Source organism: Tetrao urogallus (assembly GCF_951394365.1).
Source record: "Tetrao urogallus genome assembly, chromosome: 2".
In the NCBI taxonomy this organism is placed as follows: domain Eukaryota; kingdom Metazoa; phylum Chordata; class Aves; order Galliformes; family Phasianidae; genus Tetrao; species Tetrao urogallus.
The window spans coordinates 74,221,733-74,236,492 of record NC_136814.1 but is presented as its reverse complement, the minus strand read 5'-3'; the positions used below and the strand labels follow the sequence as shown (position 1 = coordinate 74,236,492).

The following is a 14,760-nucleotide window of genomic DNA, read 5'->3' as shown; positions in this document are numbered from 1 at the left end:
TATGAAATAATACAGGGGATTGAAGGTATTCAAAAGGACTTTCCTGAAATTTCAAGTTTGTAATGGAAAACTCTCAGTGTTGTAAGGCAATAATTCTCTGCATCCTGCATGGGCACCATTCCTACGAAGAAGAAAGGAAACAAAACTGCTGTGGAGTTCATCTTGCAAGAGCAATATTTGATGAGGCTCATTTATTCAGATGTCATCAAGCACTACTCCCAGTGCTCTGCTGATGCTGTTCAGGAAAACACCCAGCAGATTCAGCACAGACAGCTCAGCACAGCAGATTTCAGGCAGAACAACTTTGGTTTATTTTTTTTTTCCGTTTCTGGGGCTCTGGATAACAGCAGAGCTAACCAACACCAGGCAAGCAGGGAAAGGGCTGCTCTCTGCTATTTAGTGAGGTTGGTCCTGGACTCTCACCGAAGGTCATTTGCTTACAGTATCCTCTGTGGTCCAATTGCATTAGCTCTGCCTTTATGAAAATTTCCTTCGAAAAGTGAGTCACTAACCCAAGCGGGAAATTCTTTTGAAATATAAATGAAAGACTCATTGAATGCAATTCTCCCAGTAGTGATACTTGGAAAACTCAATCTCTTACCTTGACCTACCCATGTTTACCCTTTTCCTAAGGAAACTCACTCATCAAATTAGACTGAGCTGAGATTTCTTTTTAACTGGTTTAGTAGTATGCTATTTTTTACAAGTTTTCCAACAGAAAAAAGAAAAAAAAGAAAACCACAGACATACTTTTTGAGGAAAATGACTATCAAGGAAAGTAGGTTAGTGGCTAAGTTTCTGTTCCTAACTAGGTTAACAGAATGACAGACTACTTCCTTCTCAACAATTCATTATTCCAGGCCCTATTGTTTTGTTGGTGCTATTTTGAGCAGGGTTGTCAGAACCTGTCTGCAAAGCAGAGTCTTCTCTTTAGTACTGTATTCCAATAATTGATTTTTAACAACTGCTGGAGGCTGAAGGAGCTGGGTGAAAAGGCAAACTCTTACTCATTTCTGTAAAGTCCCAACAGCTCAGATACCAGTTCTGGTCCTGTGCTTCTGTAATACTGAGATTAGGAGACTCCAAATTACAAATGCTTCTTTAGTCACAAAGTGTTAATAGAGCTCTCAGAACCCCCAGGGTGCCTCCTTCAACAGGAAGAAAAACAAAAGGAAAAGACGATCTATTTGGAGAGCACTTACCAGTGGTGCTCTTCCAATACTTGCCATGGTGATCTGTATCCCCACGTGAGACCAGACACAGAGTTAGGACACATTCACCCACACTTGAGGGTAAGTTTGGTTGGGTTGCGGTTAGACTTGATGATCTTTAAGATCTTTTCCAACCTGAGCAATTCTGTGATTCTATGATTCTAAGTCACATCAAGCATCCCTCTCCAAATCATACTTTTGGCACTGAGCACCTGTGGCATGTGCTCCTCAAGGGCACTGGTCTGCAAGTAAATAGTGCCCTAAAAAAGCAGTGAGTAGAAACCTTTCACCTACTTCTCACCTGATCAATATACACTGGCAGGTGATGTTTTGTGACACTAATTCTGGCACAGGCAGCACTCTGGGACCCAAATCAAGAGAAACAGGGTCCAAATTCCAGGGGAACTCAGCAGTGTGGTGAGATAACCTGGGCTCAGAGTCCATCAGCTCTGCTCCTGTTGAGCAGAATGAAAGCCCACCTGCAGCAGCCAGCCTGTGCACTGCCTCCACCTATCAGGCAAAGAGAATCCCAACAAACACTCTGTGTGTTGTGACACGGCAAATGGCAAGGGAAGCACTCTGGGAGGTCGTCAGGACAGCAAGGTCAAACCAACAAGTCTGTAAGTGGAGAAGGATTAAAATGCAGCCTATTTCTGAGCACAGTGTGTTTCCTAATATTTTAATGGGAGTATTAGTGTGATCTGTTTACTAGTGGTTTACTCTAGGTAATGCAGTACTACCTCAGAGAGCATTCATTTCATCACTGTAATTTAAATAATTTAAATCACAATGTCCTGAAGAGAAAAAAAAAAAAAAAAAAAAAAGCATTATCAGCACACCCAGGGAGAAAACTTGCTCAGCACGGTGTAGAAAACCTCCCCATGAGAAAATGAGTAGCAAACCCAGGAGTGAAGCCCTGCTAGCCCTGCCCACAACCCAGCACATCTGCCTGAACGGCACATGGAGACCCTGCAGCCTGCTCCTTCCCTGCTCTTGGGATTGCTCCTCCTTTCAGCCATGCTCGCCTGTACACATATGCACACTATTACTGGGAACAACCAATAGTCCCTATATTCTTCTCATTTGACTCTTCCGGGCTCACTTCTACAGCAGCATCTCCACACAATTAGCCAATTATGACAGCTAATTAGTCATCAAACCCCAAAAGGCTCACTTCCTGCTCTCTTCACTGTATCCTGCTGTGCATTAGCCCCTGCTGAGCAAGCAGCAGCACACATGGGTGGAAATCTGATGCCCTCCTTAATCCCACTCCCTGCTCTTTTTCACCACTCATAAGCGCAGCACTTCAGAGAGTGTCAGACTGCAAATAACCTTGGTATTTCTGAGCAGAGCAGTCCTGCATGCCTGCCGTAGGGCCTCCTGAGTGAGGTTCTACACAGAAGATCCAGACAGCCTTCCAAGGAGATTCCTCTCCCCTCTGCATGTCCACAGTTCTGCAAATAGCAACAAACAAGAGCTGGCCTCAAAATACCAGTACAGCGTGGTAGGGATGAGGGCATCAGAGTTCACCTGGCTGCTCAGCCCTTCCTTAGACCTAAGGATAATACCTCAGTAAAGGCATCACACACATCTATCTGAAAGGTATCTTCCAGAGCCTGGGATGCAGTGAGAATTAAGATTGAAGGATAAATTAAAGTTCACTCTTTTCACTCCTAGCCCAGCCAAGCACACCTGGTTCACCTGGCTGGTCACTGTGCACAAACCCCCAAACAAGCACTCGCTGCTCCCCACACTGAAGCACAAGCTCTCATTGGAGCATTTTAGTGTTAACTAGAGAAGCCAGATACGCACTTTCACTCAGATGCTCTCTACTGCATGCAGTTTACAAATGCAACTCAATGGGCTCACAACCAAAGTGGGGTCACTGCGGGCTGCTACGTGTCAGCAAAGGCAAAGCTTGAGCTTGCTGATACACAACAGCAAGACAACAAGCAGAGCAGGAACCACCTTGGCAAGCCTGGGATGAAGAATGGTGCTTGGTGTCATATATGTGGGCAAGGGAGGGAGGGGAACAGAACACTGCCAGCATTCCTCAGCACACAGACACACTGTCATCATTCAGCAGTTCGGGTTTGCTCAGTACCAAAATTCTGATAAGCCATGGGCATCTTGGAGGTCAAACAGGCCTATTTACGCAAAATTAACCACGAGTGCTCAGCTGACAGGGAATAAATAGAAGTTACTCTTTGCCTCTATAAACAAAGGATGTGCTGGGAAAATGGCAATTCGTTGGAGAGAGTAAGGGAGCGATTAATTGGGTCACAATGATTGTCATATATATGTACTTATCTTAAATCCCTACCTCATGCCCTCTGTCTTGCACAGGACATGATTCACTGTCTGCTTCTGAGAATGACCCAGACTCATCGCTGGAGTTTGTTCCATAGGATGGCTCACATTTAATCTGGGCTCGAACTGGGTTGTACAATCCATCTCCCACCACACCGGGCTCCTGGTGCTCGGGCGCCAGGAATCGGGGGCCTTGGGAGCAAGGGGAAGAGGAGAGCTCACACAGACGTAGGCTGCAGGGGGAGCCGCCACTGCCGTCCTCTGCATATGAGTAGGAAGAGCACGAGCTGGAGGTCCTCGTTCTGGTCTCTAAAGGAGGCGAGCGAGGGCAAACTTTAATTGGCACTGGACAGCTGGTGTTCGGCCGCATCCTTCCTGACAAGTGATCAGCTGTCAGTCCGCTGTGGGAATAGGTCTGAGAGCTGGGGAGAGACTGACTACCACCAGCCCACAGACCCTTTGGCACAGTCTCAGTGAGGTCTTTGTCCAAGCTGCTCACACCAGAATATGAATGCACCGAAGTGTTTACTTGGTCACAAGCGTTTGAAGAGAATATAACACTCCTCCTGTCCAGTTCCCCCTCTTGCTTACAAAGAGTTTCAAAGCCGGGCCCCCTGAGCGGCGATCCCACCGTGAAGTTGGAAGCATCCTTTTGCATGGCATGGGACTGTCCGTAGTTCCCTGTGAAAGGGACGTAATCAGTTTTGTGGTCACCCTGAGTTGTCCCTTTTTCAAAAGGGCACGCTGGACTCCTGCCAAAGTGCTGTTGGGAAGTGCTGGGGAAGCCAACCAAATCTATACTTTTTGTTCTGTTGAAGAAAGACCGCAAGCAAGAAGGAGAAGACCCACTTTTTGGCCTGTCGACGCAAGTGGGGCTTGGCTGTTTCCTGTCCATTTCAACATCCCCTTCTTTATCCCTGATGTCAGGTTCATCTCCAGACAGGCAAAGCGTGATGCTTTCTTCATCATTCTCTTCATTCTGAGGCTCACTTTTTATCTGCCCCATAGCAAGTCCTGATTTGAGGCTGTTTCCAGAACTCTCTTCACTGAATGTGCTTGCAAAACCTGAGGTACTGATGTGTGATGTGTTGTAGACATTCTTGGTACAAGCAAGCTGGTATTTCTTGTATCTGGGGTACCGCGTCACTGCATCTTTGTCCAAATTGTCCTTGCTGTCTCTCAGCATGTCAGAGTTGGGCAGAATCCCTTCTCCTTTGTCTGTGCCAGCAACGGTGGTTTCAAAATTGAAGGGCTCCTGGTGCATTCTCTCTCTTGGGCAAGATATTTTTGACGTCTCCGATTCCATCGTCTCCTCCTCATCTCCATCCGAGTTTTCCTCATCATGCATGCGCTGACAAGTGGTATCTTTTTTGCACAGGAACAGGCCATCTTCGTTGTTCAGCAGCTGCGTCTGAAGGAAGCTGAAGCAGGAGTCCTCCAGGTTGTGCATGCGCAGGAACTCAGCACAGTGGATGACCTCCTGGATGTTTTCTCTGCTGAGTAACAGCTTAGCAGTGTAGGCAAACTGTAGCAATGGACCAAATCCTCTGACAGTGACCTGCAGAAAAAAGAGGGAAATTGCCAGCATTACCATCAGCTCTTTGCTATCATCCCAAGTCCTCCATTATGTAGTTAGATAACCTAACAGATCTAACATTCAGAAATAAATACTGCATGGTACCAATTGTTCTTCTGTCAGGTCAGTTGTGATACTACATCCAGAAACGAACACAACTGCTTTTATTTTGCTTCTCTACATCATGTTGCTTAAATAACTCAAAGACCTGTGAACCAAGCTTCTGCTGTAATAAAAGATGGAAAAAACAGACTAGTGTGCAAACTGCTAATTCTTGGATGGATCTTGTTTTCACTGTGATGTAGCATATCACCATCAAAGTAACTATTCAAACTTGATTCTTCTGCGCTGATGGAAGCTCTGATAAACAGTGATTCCAAACATAAAATACAATTTAAATCCCAGGATGTTTTGGAAAGGAAGCATTTAATATTATAGACAAATTCTTCTCATACTGTTCCTGATTTTAGTGAGCCTAAGGTACAGCTGACAGGAAAGCAATCCATACTCATAATTCAAATAATGCAAATCGCTCTAAATCTCACCTTCGTACATAACTTTCCATCATTTTCTTTATAGAAAGAATAACAACTGTTTCCAGGAGTTTATGGGTCTGAGTTATGCATCATTACTTGTCCTTTTTTTCTCATTACACCAGCTATACTATATTTACATAGTCACATATAAAAGGTATGCACTTTCTCCCTCTAGCTCTGTTTACAGCGATGTCTTCACATCAAACATCTAACTAGCAAACAACTTGCTAAGCCACGTATATATGCACATTGTTCATTTTTTACCCTCAATGTATTGGTACAGACTTCTGTTATATTTTTTTCTGCAATGGGCAGGAGACAAAGGCAGTTGAAAAACTCAGTGAGAGAGTACTTACACACCAGGGCTCACAATCACATATTACAGTGTCTCCACAAGAAGGAGATTCACTAAGTTGAGATTTGAAAGACAACAACTCAATTTTCTTCCAATGGAATTAACATTGCTGAGCAGTGCAGAGAGTGAGAATGATGCTGCACAGTCACTGCTGGAGCTGCTCTGTGAAGGGAGACACTGAGCTTCCACTCCCTAAATGCTATTTCATGCAAAACAGATGCATTCTGGAATATCACATTGCCTCTCTTGCTTGAAAATCACAATCGGCATGTTACAGAATGGCTCTGCCACTCAAAATTTTGTATTTCCTCCAGCATGGAGGAGCAGCAGGGGATGGTTTTGAGTCTACTTCTCCAGAGCTTAGAGAGGCATCAGGGCATGCATTTCTGATGGTCTTATTTCATGAATAGTACAAATCTGAGTGAATAATTAGGTTCATCCCAATGAAAAGCCTATAAATTCCTTACACTGCCTTAGAACCAGTGGTAGAACTCACAGATCTTTACTGAAAATCCTGACTTCCAGAAACAAGCCTTTGTTATTCACACATCTGTACTTGTGATGCTGGATTATGAAGACACCACAAATGGTGCAGACTCTGATGGAGAGAAAAATATTTTAAAATACCTCTAAAATCACTCCCAATAGCTCTTCCTTACATAATATTACTGCTCTATCTGCTATTTTAAGAAGCAGCACATTTTCATGCACACACTTACACACTTGCACATTTCTGTTTTACAGTATGCCTCCGGTTCAGAACCACCTGGATTAACAGCTGGCTATTAAACTGATCTCTGCCTAATCAGTGTTATACTTTCTCCCTATTTGTTAGATTATCAGCTCACTAAAGGCCTATCTGCATTTTATCTATGCAGTATGATTAACGAAATTGCTCAGAAACTTAATGAGCTACTCACAGTATTTCTTTGATAAGATCTTCAGTGTTACTATGCATTTCATAAGCTCAGCAGCAGTGTGGGTCCCTAGGAGCAGCCATAAATACCAGCTGGGGTTTTCGGGTCACTTTTGCATAGAAGGGACTGTGGAGCACAAAGCCAGTTCTCCTGGCAGTGGTGTCCCTTGGCCACTAGGTGGAACGACTGCAAAGCAAATTAAAAGCATTTTCCGTGCTGGGCCAGGGTTTCACCTGCCTCCCCAGGCTGCAGAGCCTGAGGGTGACTCACAGCACTCCAGAGCAAGGCCATCTCTGTGCTGACTCAGGCTTTCGCTCCCAATAAGGCAGCATGGAACAGCAGCAGGACAGATTTACAGCTGTTCTGTGCTGGATGTGTTAGTGACGGAGCACAAGAACACATTCATCAGCCTCCCTGCAACGTTCTGCAAATCCCTCAGGTGTAGGAGGATGAGGATGCTGGTCCAGCATGTGCCTTCATTCCAGCTGCTGATATCTTCTTACTCAGCGACACAACTCTCCTCCCTCCAGCGATCAGATCCAGAGGAGGAAAGCTTCCTTCCAAGCACCAGTGCTTCTCATTGCCCTTTGGGAGGAATTTCTCAAGTGCCAACACTTGAAAATACCCAAGCAATAACTTTGACAGTAAATGCTTCTAAAGGTCACTGGCAAGTGTTAAAGGCAGCACGGTCTCTATAGACTGAAGCTAAGTATTGATGTGGCCTCCATGGAGGCCATGGTGGGTTCCCATCATCAGCCTTGCAACTGCCCACATTCGGTTCCTTTGCTGGGAGAGCAACAACAGAAGTGTGGGCATGCAGCAATAGCCTCCACACATTTGCAGGAGAGGCTTCAAAGCTGCATAGATCACAATCACACATCTCTGACGGAGGAGGTGAGAGCGGGCTTTTAATGTGATTTGACCTGACTGATGCATCCCAGTGAAAACAATGAATGAAACCAAGTTGATCTATGTTTCAGAAAGGAAATAGGCCATTTCTTTGATATACATCTCTATTTACATACGAAAGCAAGCTTTTCTGGATGGGTAAAACAAATATGAGCAATAATCTGTTTATTTTTTCCTCTATCATAAATAAGATGCCAAATATCCAGGGTTTATTTGCTTTTGAACCTTATTTTTCATGTAAATTAATATCTAAGTAGAGAGATTAATTTGTGGAAGCCTCCACAGAGCACCTCATCCAAGCTTATACACTGAGTTTCTGCTTCCCAGCCCTCTGCGCATTTCCATTATTCCTACCTCTACCCACTTCTACTGCAAAATTAATATGGACTTGATGGGCTGCAGGAAACAGGCAGAGAAAAGGCAATGTGTACACACAAACCAGAAGAACAAAGAACAAGAAGCACAAACCAAGGAGAGCAAAGCAAAGATCTGAGCTTCTTAGGGCTTGCTTCCCTTATCTTTCAAATCAGCCCAGAATTGGACCTCTCTTGTGCACCTGAAGTATTGGAAGAAAATGTGAAGGAGGGAAGTTGTGTTTTGTATGTCCACACCCTCATGAGTTCAGGATACTGAAGAATTGTCTGGAAATAATGCAGTGATAGTCACTATTAAGAGGGTGGTTAATCAGCATTAGCCATATTGAATCTACCTGCAGAATCTCAACAGCAGCCTTGTAGAAAAGAAGAGTACAAAACCTGTTTTAGTTCAGCCCAGCTCTGCTTTCTCCTCACAGGGCCCTGTAGAGTATGATGCTCTGTTTAGTTTTAATCGATTTAAGCAATCAGACTTCCACTACTTCCTTTGGGAGATTATTGCCAGACTCTACTTAAAACCTCCTCGTGAGGAAATTTTCCTTCCCTTATTTTCCTCCTTTGTCTCTCATGATATTTCCTTTATGCATTCCGAGTAATGTTTTTTCCTTCTGGAGAAAAAGTTGCAAAGCTGTTAGACTCTTTGTCTCCACATCTTCTGTAGTTGGTGTTAAAACATTTTAAAAAACCTGGCTAATTCAAGGAAAACAACATTGATTACCATCACAGAGTAAGAAGCTTAGATGAGAGTCAGCAGTAAGAAAAGCTAGTAAGGAAAACAGCATTGCAGATGCAAATACAGAGCGTATATCAGCCTGACATTTCTATGGATGGGCTGGACGTGCTGTGTGCTGCCGAGTTCATTAGTGCATACTCATTAACCAACTGCCCAGACTGCCAGATGTCTCAAAATCCCAGACAAACAGACAAAATCCTTCAATTCTGCACAGACAACACTTCTTATGGGGAGGGGAGGAAAAAAAGGGTTGTTTCTAAGAGAAACGTGGATGTCTGGTAACCCTGCCTCTGAAGGGTAACTGTATGAAATGCTGCATCTGGATCAGGTCAGCCCCAGCAAAATGCCAGCAAATGTGAGTTCAATTTAAAGAGGGGAGAAGTGATTAAGGGAAAGGAAAGATCACTGTAAACATGTAGGAATTTAAAACTTGGCAAGACGGTATCAAAAATGGAGCAAGATAAGGTTTACAGTAATCTGATGCACACTAACACCAAGAACAGAGAGCTGTCTGATTTACTGTGGGGTGGTTTTGCTGATTGTAAGGAGAAGAAACCAAAAAAGTGAAAATGTCAGGAAGTTTTCCCGACTCCGAACCTAATGGTGAATTCAGTGAGATCTTGGAACACTTTCCAGGAAAGAGGATGGACACTGTATGTCTGAGTAAAAGCAAATAAAAGCTAACAAAGCACAGCCTTTTTCTGGTGAGGTGGGCTTTGACAATTTGGTATGGCTTTTCTGGCCCTGGTTTCTGTGTTAGTGAGGGCACATCGCCAACCTTCTAGAAAACAGCATCAAAATTCAACAGCAAATGTATGTAAAATAGTTTATTTTAAAACAAAGAGTATGTGGGGCAACCTCAAAGAACTCTTTCTCCCTACCCCTCAGGTTACAGGAAGTTCTGCAGCATGTTAGCTGCTAAATCCCACCACATCGTGGTGAATTAGATGGTCAGACCTTCGGATGCGCTGAAAACGCAGAAGTCCCGACTGAGCAGCTCACATGCAGATGATTATCTTTGTGCATTTGAGTCGTCTTGTTGAAATCAATAGGAATACTGATGGGTGTTCTGTGAAGCATGCAAGCTACTTGTAGGATTATGGATTATATTTTTAGTACTGTGATTTTCAGGTTAAATTCATCATCAGGCACCTAAGAACAGTTAGAAAACTCACATCTTGAATCTCCAGACATCGATTTAATTACTAAGCCATTTTGTAGGGAAGGAAGAAACAAAAATTGAATCAAACCTCACATGTTGAATATCAAATCCCAAATTGAATATTAATTTGAAACAATTGGGTAGAAACATGTGAGAAATGTGACCATTTATTGTGGAAGCAGAAATAAATCCACTAGTTACACACTGCTGTGCAGTGGCCCTATTGTGGTACCCATTTTGTTAACAGTTTATCCCTGCTTGTGCAGTCCAAAGGCATCTGTGTAGACTGCTTAAATCCATCCCAGCCCTCGAGTTTCACTGATAAGCCCAAGGATGCAGAAAACAAACTACGAACTGCCTCACTCGGCCAGCATGTTCCTAACACTCCAACTTATATAATCAAACACATGCTAGAAATAGGAGATAAGATTAGTGACAGTTAACTGCTGCTATTTTTTGTTCCACAGCCTGAAGAAGGTCTCGGGGATTAAACATTAACTCTAATCTTATTTGCTAAAATTAGCACACGCTATATTCTTTTTTCTTTTGCAGCCAATTGCAAGTATAGTGCATAAGTTATTTTCAGAGTGTAATCTGATAACTAAAATCAGTCACCGAGCTGTTATTCCATTAAGAGTTAAGAGACTTCCTGGTTATTTACTTTGTTATTTTTACCAGGGATGGTGAAGCCTGGCAGAGCCTGTTTTTCCTAGCTTAAGGTTATTCGGTTTTGGAAAACTATCTGAAGGATGTAAACACATTACTAGGTTCAAACAGGTGAGTCATGTGTGTGAAATACACAGTGCTACGTGTCCTAATTTCACAGAATTACAGAATTATTAAGGTTGAAAAAGACCTCTAAGATCACCTAATCCAACCATCAACCCATCATCACTGTGTCCACTAACTACGTCCCTCAGTGTCACATCCACACGGTTCTTGAACACCTCCAGGTATGGTGACTCTACCACCTCCCTGGGCAGCCTGTGCCACTGCCTCACCACCCATTCTGAGAAGAATATTTTCCTAATATCCAACCTGATTTGTCTCTTTATATGCACACAGTGATCCTGTACACAGTTAGAAATTGTTTGGAAATGGTGATCCCTTTACATAGAGCGGGAATGCACGAGAAGCAGGAAAAAGTCAGACAAAGATCACAGAGAGCAGAGCACTTTCCCAGGCCAGTGGCACGGCGTAGGAAATGCCAATGCATTTTTCCCCTCTTCAGCTTACCAGTGTTTAAATGTGCTCTCACCAGCAGCTCCCAGAGGCATTTTCCCTATATGCTCACAAAGCTGCGAAGCTCCTAAAATGAGTCAACACTATTTGAAAGTCAGCTTGGGTGAGAAGCACCAGATGCAGGCATTTGTAGCATCTGGGCTCTTAAACAGGAGAGGAACTTAAAAGTTGCTGGTGGAGAAGGCTGATGAAGAGAGGCTGTTGTTTCCACTTAAAAACCACTTTTAAAATGAAGCATATATCCTGCTGGCCCATGTTTTCCACTTTACTGAATCAAGTAGCGTGTGTAGATTTGGGCAGAAGGGCAACTTGAAGTCTGGGAGGTATTTATCTCTGTGTCTCACCCTCACCTCCTGAAACTGCAGGGAAAATAAAGGTGTGACAGGGAGGCTGAGTGGAGATGGCTATCTGGATTAATGGTCTCCTGTGAATGAGGAGTCTCCTGGACAGCCTTGGGATGTCATGTCTGCTGTCAGCACCCATAAGACTGCGCTCGCTCAAGGACCTGGGATCACTGGACCAAGTAGTCACAGTGCAAACCTCTGTCAGAATGGAGTTCTCCACGTTTATTTCACACCAACAGTGTTCATGTTCCCTTTTGTACTCTAGAAGCATAATCTACAGCACAAGTCCAAGTATCAGGGACTTAGGACTCTGGCTCTAACACACCCTTCAGTGCCATGCTGGAGTAATCCATACTGCCTGACCTTGCTTCTGTCACCTGGAAGACGCAGTAGCCACCCTTCCACTCTCATGGCTACTTGGTGCCTGCAGAGTATTGCAGTGATCCCTGGTGGTAGGTGAGGCAGTGCAACACGAGTTGGGGAGGAAGTAGAGGTCACCCATTGCAGACTCACCCCGAGGGCAGAAACCAATGACTGTAAACTGTGACAGTCACTCTGCGAGAAGTGCGTCAGTGCTGACAGAGTGGCAAGTGTTTCAGAATTGATTGCCTGCTGCAAGGATGGCGTAAGCAGCAAGGGGATCGATGCTCACATTATTGGTTATGTCAGCATTTGCCTACACATGACTTTGAGACGGAGGGTGGAAGCTAAGGCAGCCATACACACAGGTTTTTCCAAATCAAATTCACTGCGATAATGGTGCCAGCTTCAAAGTGTTCTCAAAATCCTTGGTTCTTGAGCATGGAACCAAGAACTGTCAGGTGAACCAAAAAGGGAGATGGAATCAGAAGATGGTTTAGAAATAAGATGGAAAAAAAAAATGGAAAGCAGTGAAAATCAAAATAGAGCAATTTCTGTTTCAACTGTGACGCTTATTTCAACTTCAGACTTCAACTTTTATTTCATCTAGTTACTGAAATCCAACTAAAATTATCTTGACCTTTCAAAAATGAGATTAGTTTCAAATGAGAATAAAGATTTTGCTTTTGAAAATCCTGACGGTATCCTTGGGGATATTTAACATCCTTCCCACCCAGAGAAGTATTCATGGAAAAATAATTTGTTGAATTTGCCACAAGCTTCAGTATTCCCAGATTCCACTTTGTTGAATACAGTGCTTATTGAGAGATAAGGTAGAAATCACCAAGCATATGCACAAATGTTTTGTTCTTGACACAGTACCGCTCAGGAAACAGGAGGCATCAGTGCAAAATGTGTATGTGAATACAGCTGCAAAAAGAAAACATTACAGGACTGGAAGATGTGTTGCTTGCCCATGGAAGGGAAGCACTGCCTGAATCATAGAATCATAGAATCACCAAGGTTGGAAAAGACCTAAAAGATCATCCTGTCCAACCGTTCACCTATTCCCAATAGCTCCCACTAAACCATGTCCCTCAACACAACATCCAGCAATATCATCCATCATATGATGGATATTTGGGGGGTTGGACTTGATGATCTCTGGAGGTCCCTTCCAACCCCTACAATTCTGTGATTCTGTGATATCAGATGGCCCCTGGCACATCCAGCTCAGTGGTTTGGGGTCACTTTGTCCACATGGTGTACAGGGATGTTTGCCCACACCAAGCCACAGTGTAACTCTGTAACTCATATTACAGTCACACACTGAATAGAATAGTGCCTGTAATGCAGTAAGACAAGCTGAAGGAATGACAACGGAAGTACCACTGGAGAAAACAGCCTGATTTCACCTTAATGAACAACACTGGAAGGAGACAAGTTTTTTTGCAAGTAATTAGATAGCTTGGTGCATGCTGTTGATGCTAGAGGCTGCCTAGGGTGTAGTAGGAGAACATAGAAAACTCAGCAAGTACAGCCAGGGGAGCACCTGCAGGCAGAAATAGGTGAGAGAGCCTGGAGGTGAATCTCTAGGCTGCTATGTCCACACACCACATGGAGGTGTTAGAAAGAACATTAAAAGTGTTTCAACCAACTTTTCTCCAAAGGACTAACTCAGCGATGACATGCCGGAATCAACAAAGAACACGTACGAATCAGTGGTACTGATTAGCAGTTTAAACACTGGGGCATGAACTGGAAAACAAAGCAAAGGGAGATTGCAGCTGTGATATCTGGCAGTTTGCAGTACAGTCATTTTTTCAGTGGAGCTTGTACCTTAAAAGACACGGAAAGCAGTAATGAAAGAAGGCACAAGTGAGCTGCTCAGCAGAAGCGCTGCCTTTTCCCCATGGATGCACATGCCACCCATGCTGAAACCAGCGGGGAAGAAATGGAACAGATTTTAACCCAAGAGCATAATCAGAAGTAAAGTGGAGCTGCGATTTAAAATTAAAATCAGTACCATATTTTTGCGAAAGAAAAACTAAACTGACCCCCAGATTAAAAAAGAAGAAAAAATAGAGAAAGTGTTGAGCAGTGAGGAAGGCGAAGGAAGGAGTGGGAAAGTTTTCACCGAATATAAATTGTGAGAGAGAAGTCTGTGAAAGATCTGTTTAGGTTCATATCATGAGCCAAACTGGGGAGGAAAAGGGAAAACAAAAGGGAGTTTGAGAACTTCTGGAATAAAAAAAGAAACTCTAGAAGCCTGCAAGTAGCAAATATCAAAATAGGAAGAAAATGAGTTCAAACGTAGAAATCTGCTAATTCAGAGGGTGTTTGGAGGAGTGGTTCAGAGTTTCTGAAGCTGCAATTAATACATTAAGCAAATATGACAATATAAAAAAACTAGAAAGACTGGCAAATGACACAAATACTCCTCTCTCCCAAGCCTGGCAGAATGTATCTAAGTGAATAAACCACATACACATTAATACAGTATACTAAACGTGCTGTAATTATTCTACAAAAATAAGAAATACTTCACAGCAAGGAATTTCCCCACAAACCCTACTGTTACACTTTGCCAATATAGGAGAGGAAGAAACAGGCTGTCCTATGTATTGCTTGGAAAAGCACCAGGTTGCACTACAGGGAAGGGAATGGAGACACGAGACAAAGGAGCTGAGGCAGCAGCAGGCTCAGGAGACGGGGCCGGATCACAGCACTG

At 43.6% G+C, this 14,760-nt stretch overlaps 1 protein-coding gene across 1 annotated transcript in view; it reads right to left on the bottom strand.

Moving 5' to 3' along the window:
* BACH2 (BTB domain and CNC homolog 2) overlaps nucleotides 1-14,760 on the bottom strand; it is a gene marked incomplete at both ends in the record, with an annotated part of 42,740 nt that overhangs the window by 10,864 nt on the left and 17,116 nt on the right. The window contains one exon of the mRNA XM_079550242.1: nucleotides 3,535-5,079. Within this exon, the coding sequence (XP_079406368.1) occupies nucleotides 3,535-5,079 (1,545 nt within the window). The remainder of the gene's footprint in view (nucleotides 1-3,534; nucleotides 5,080-14,760) is intronic.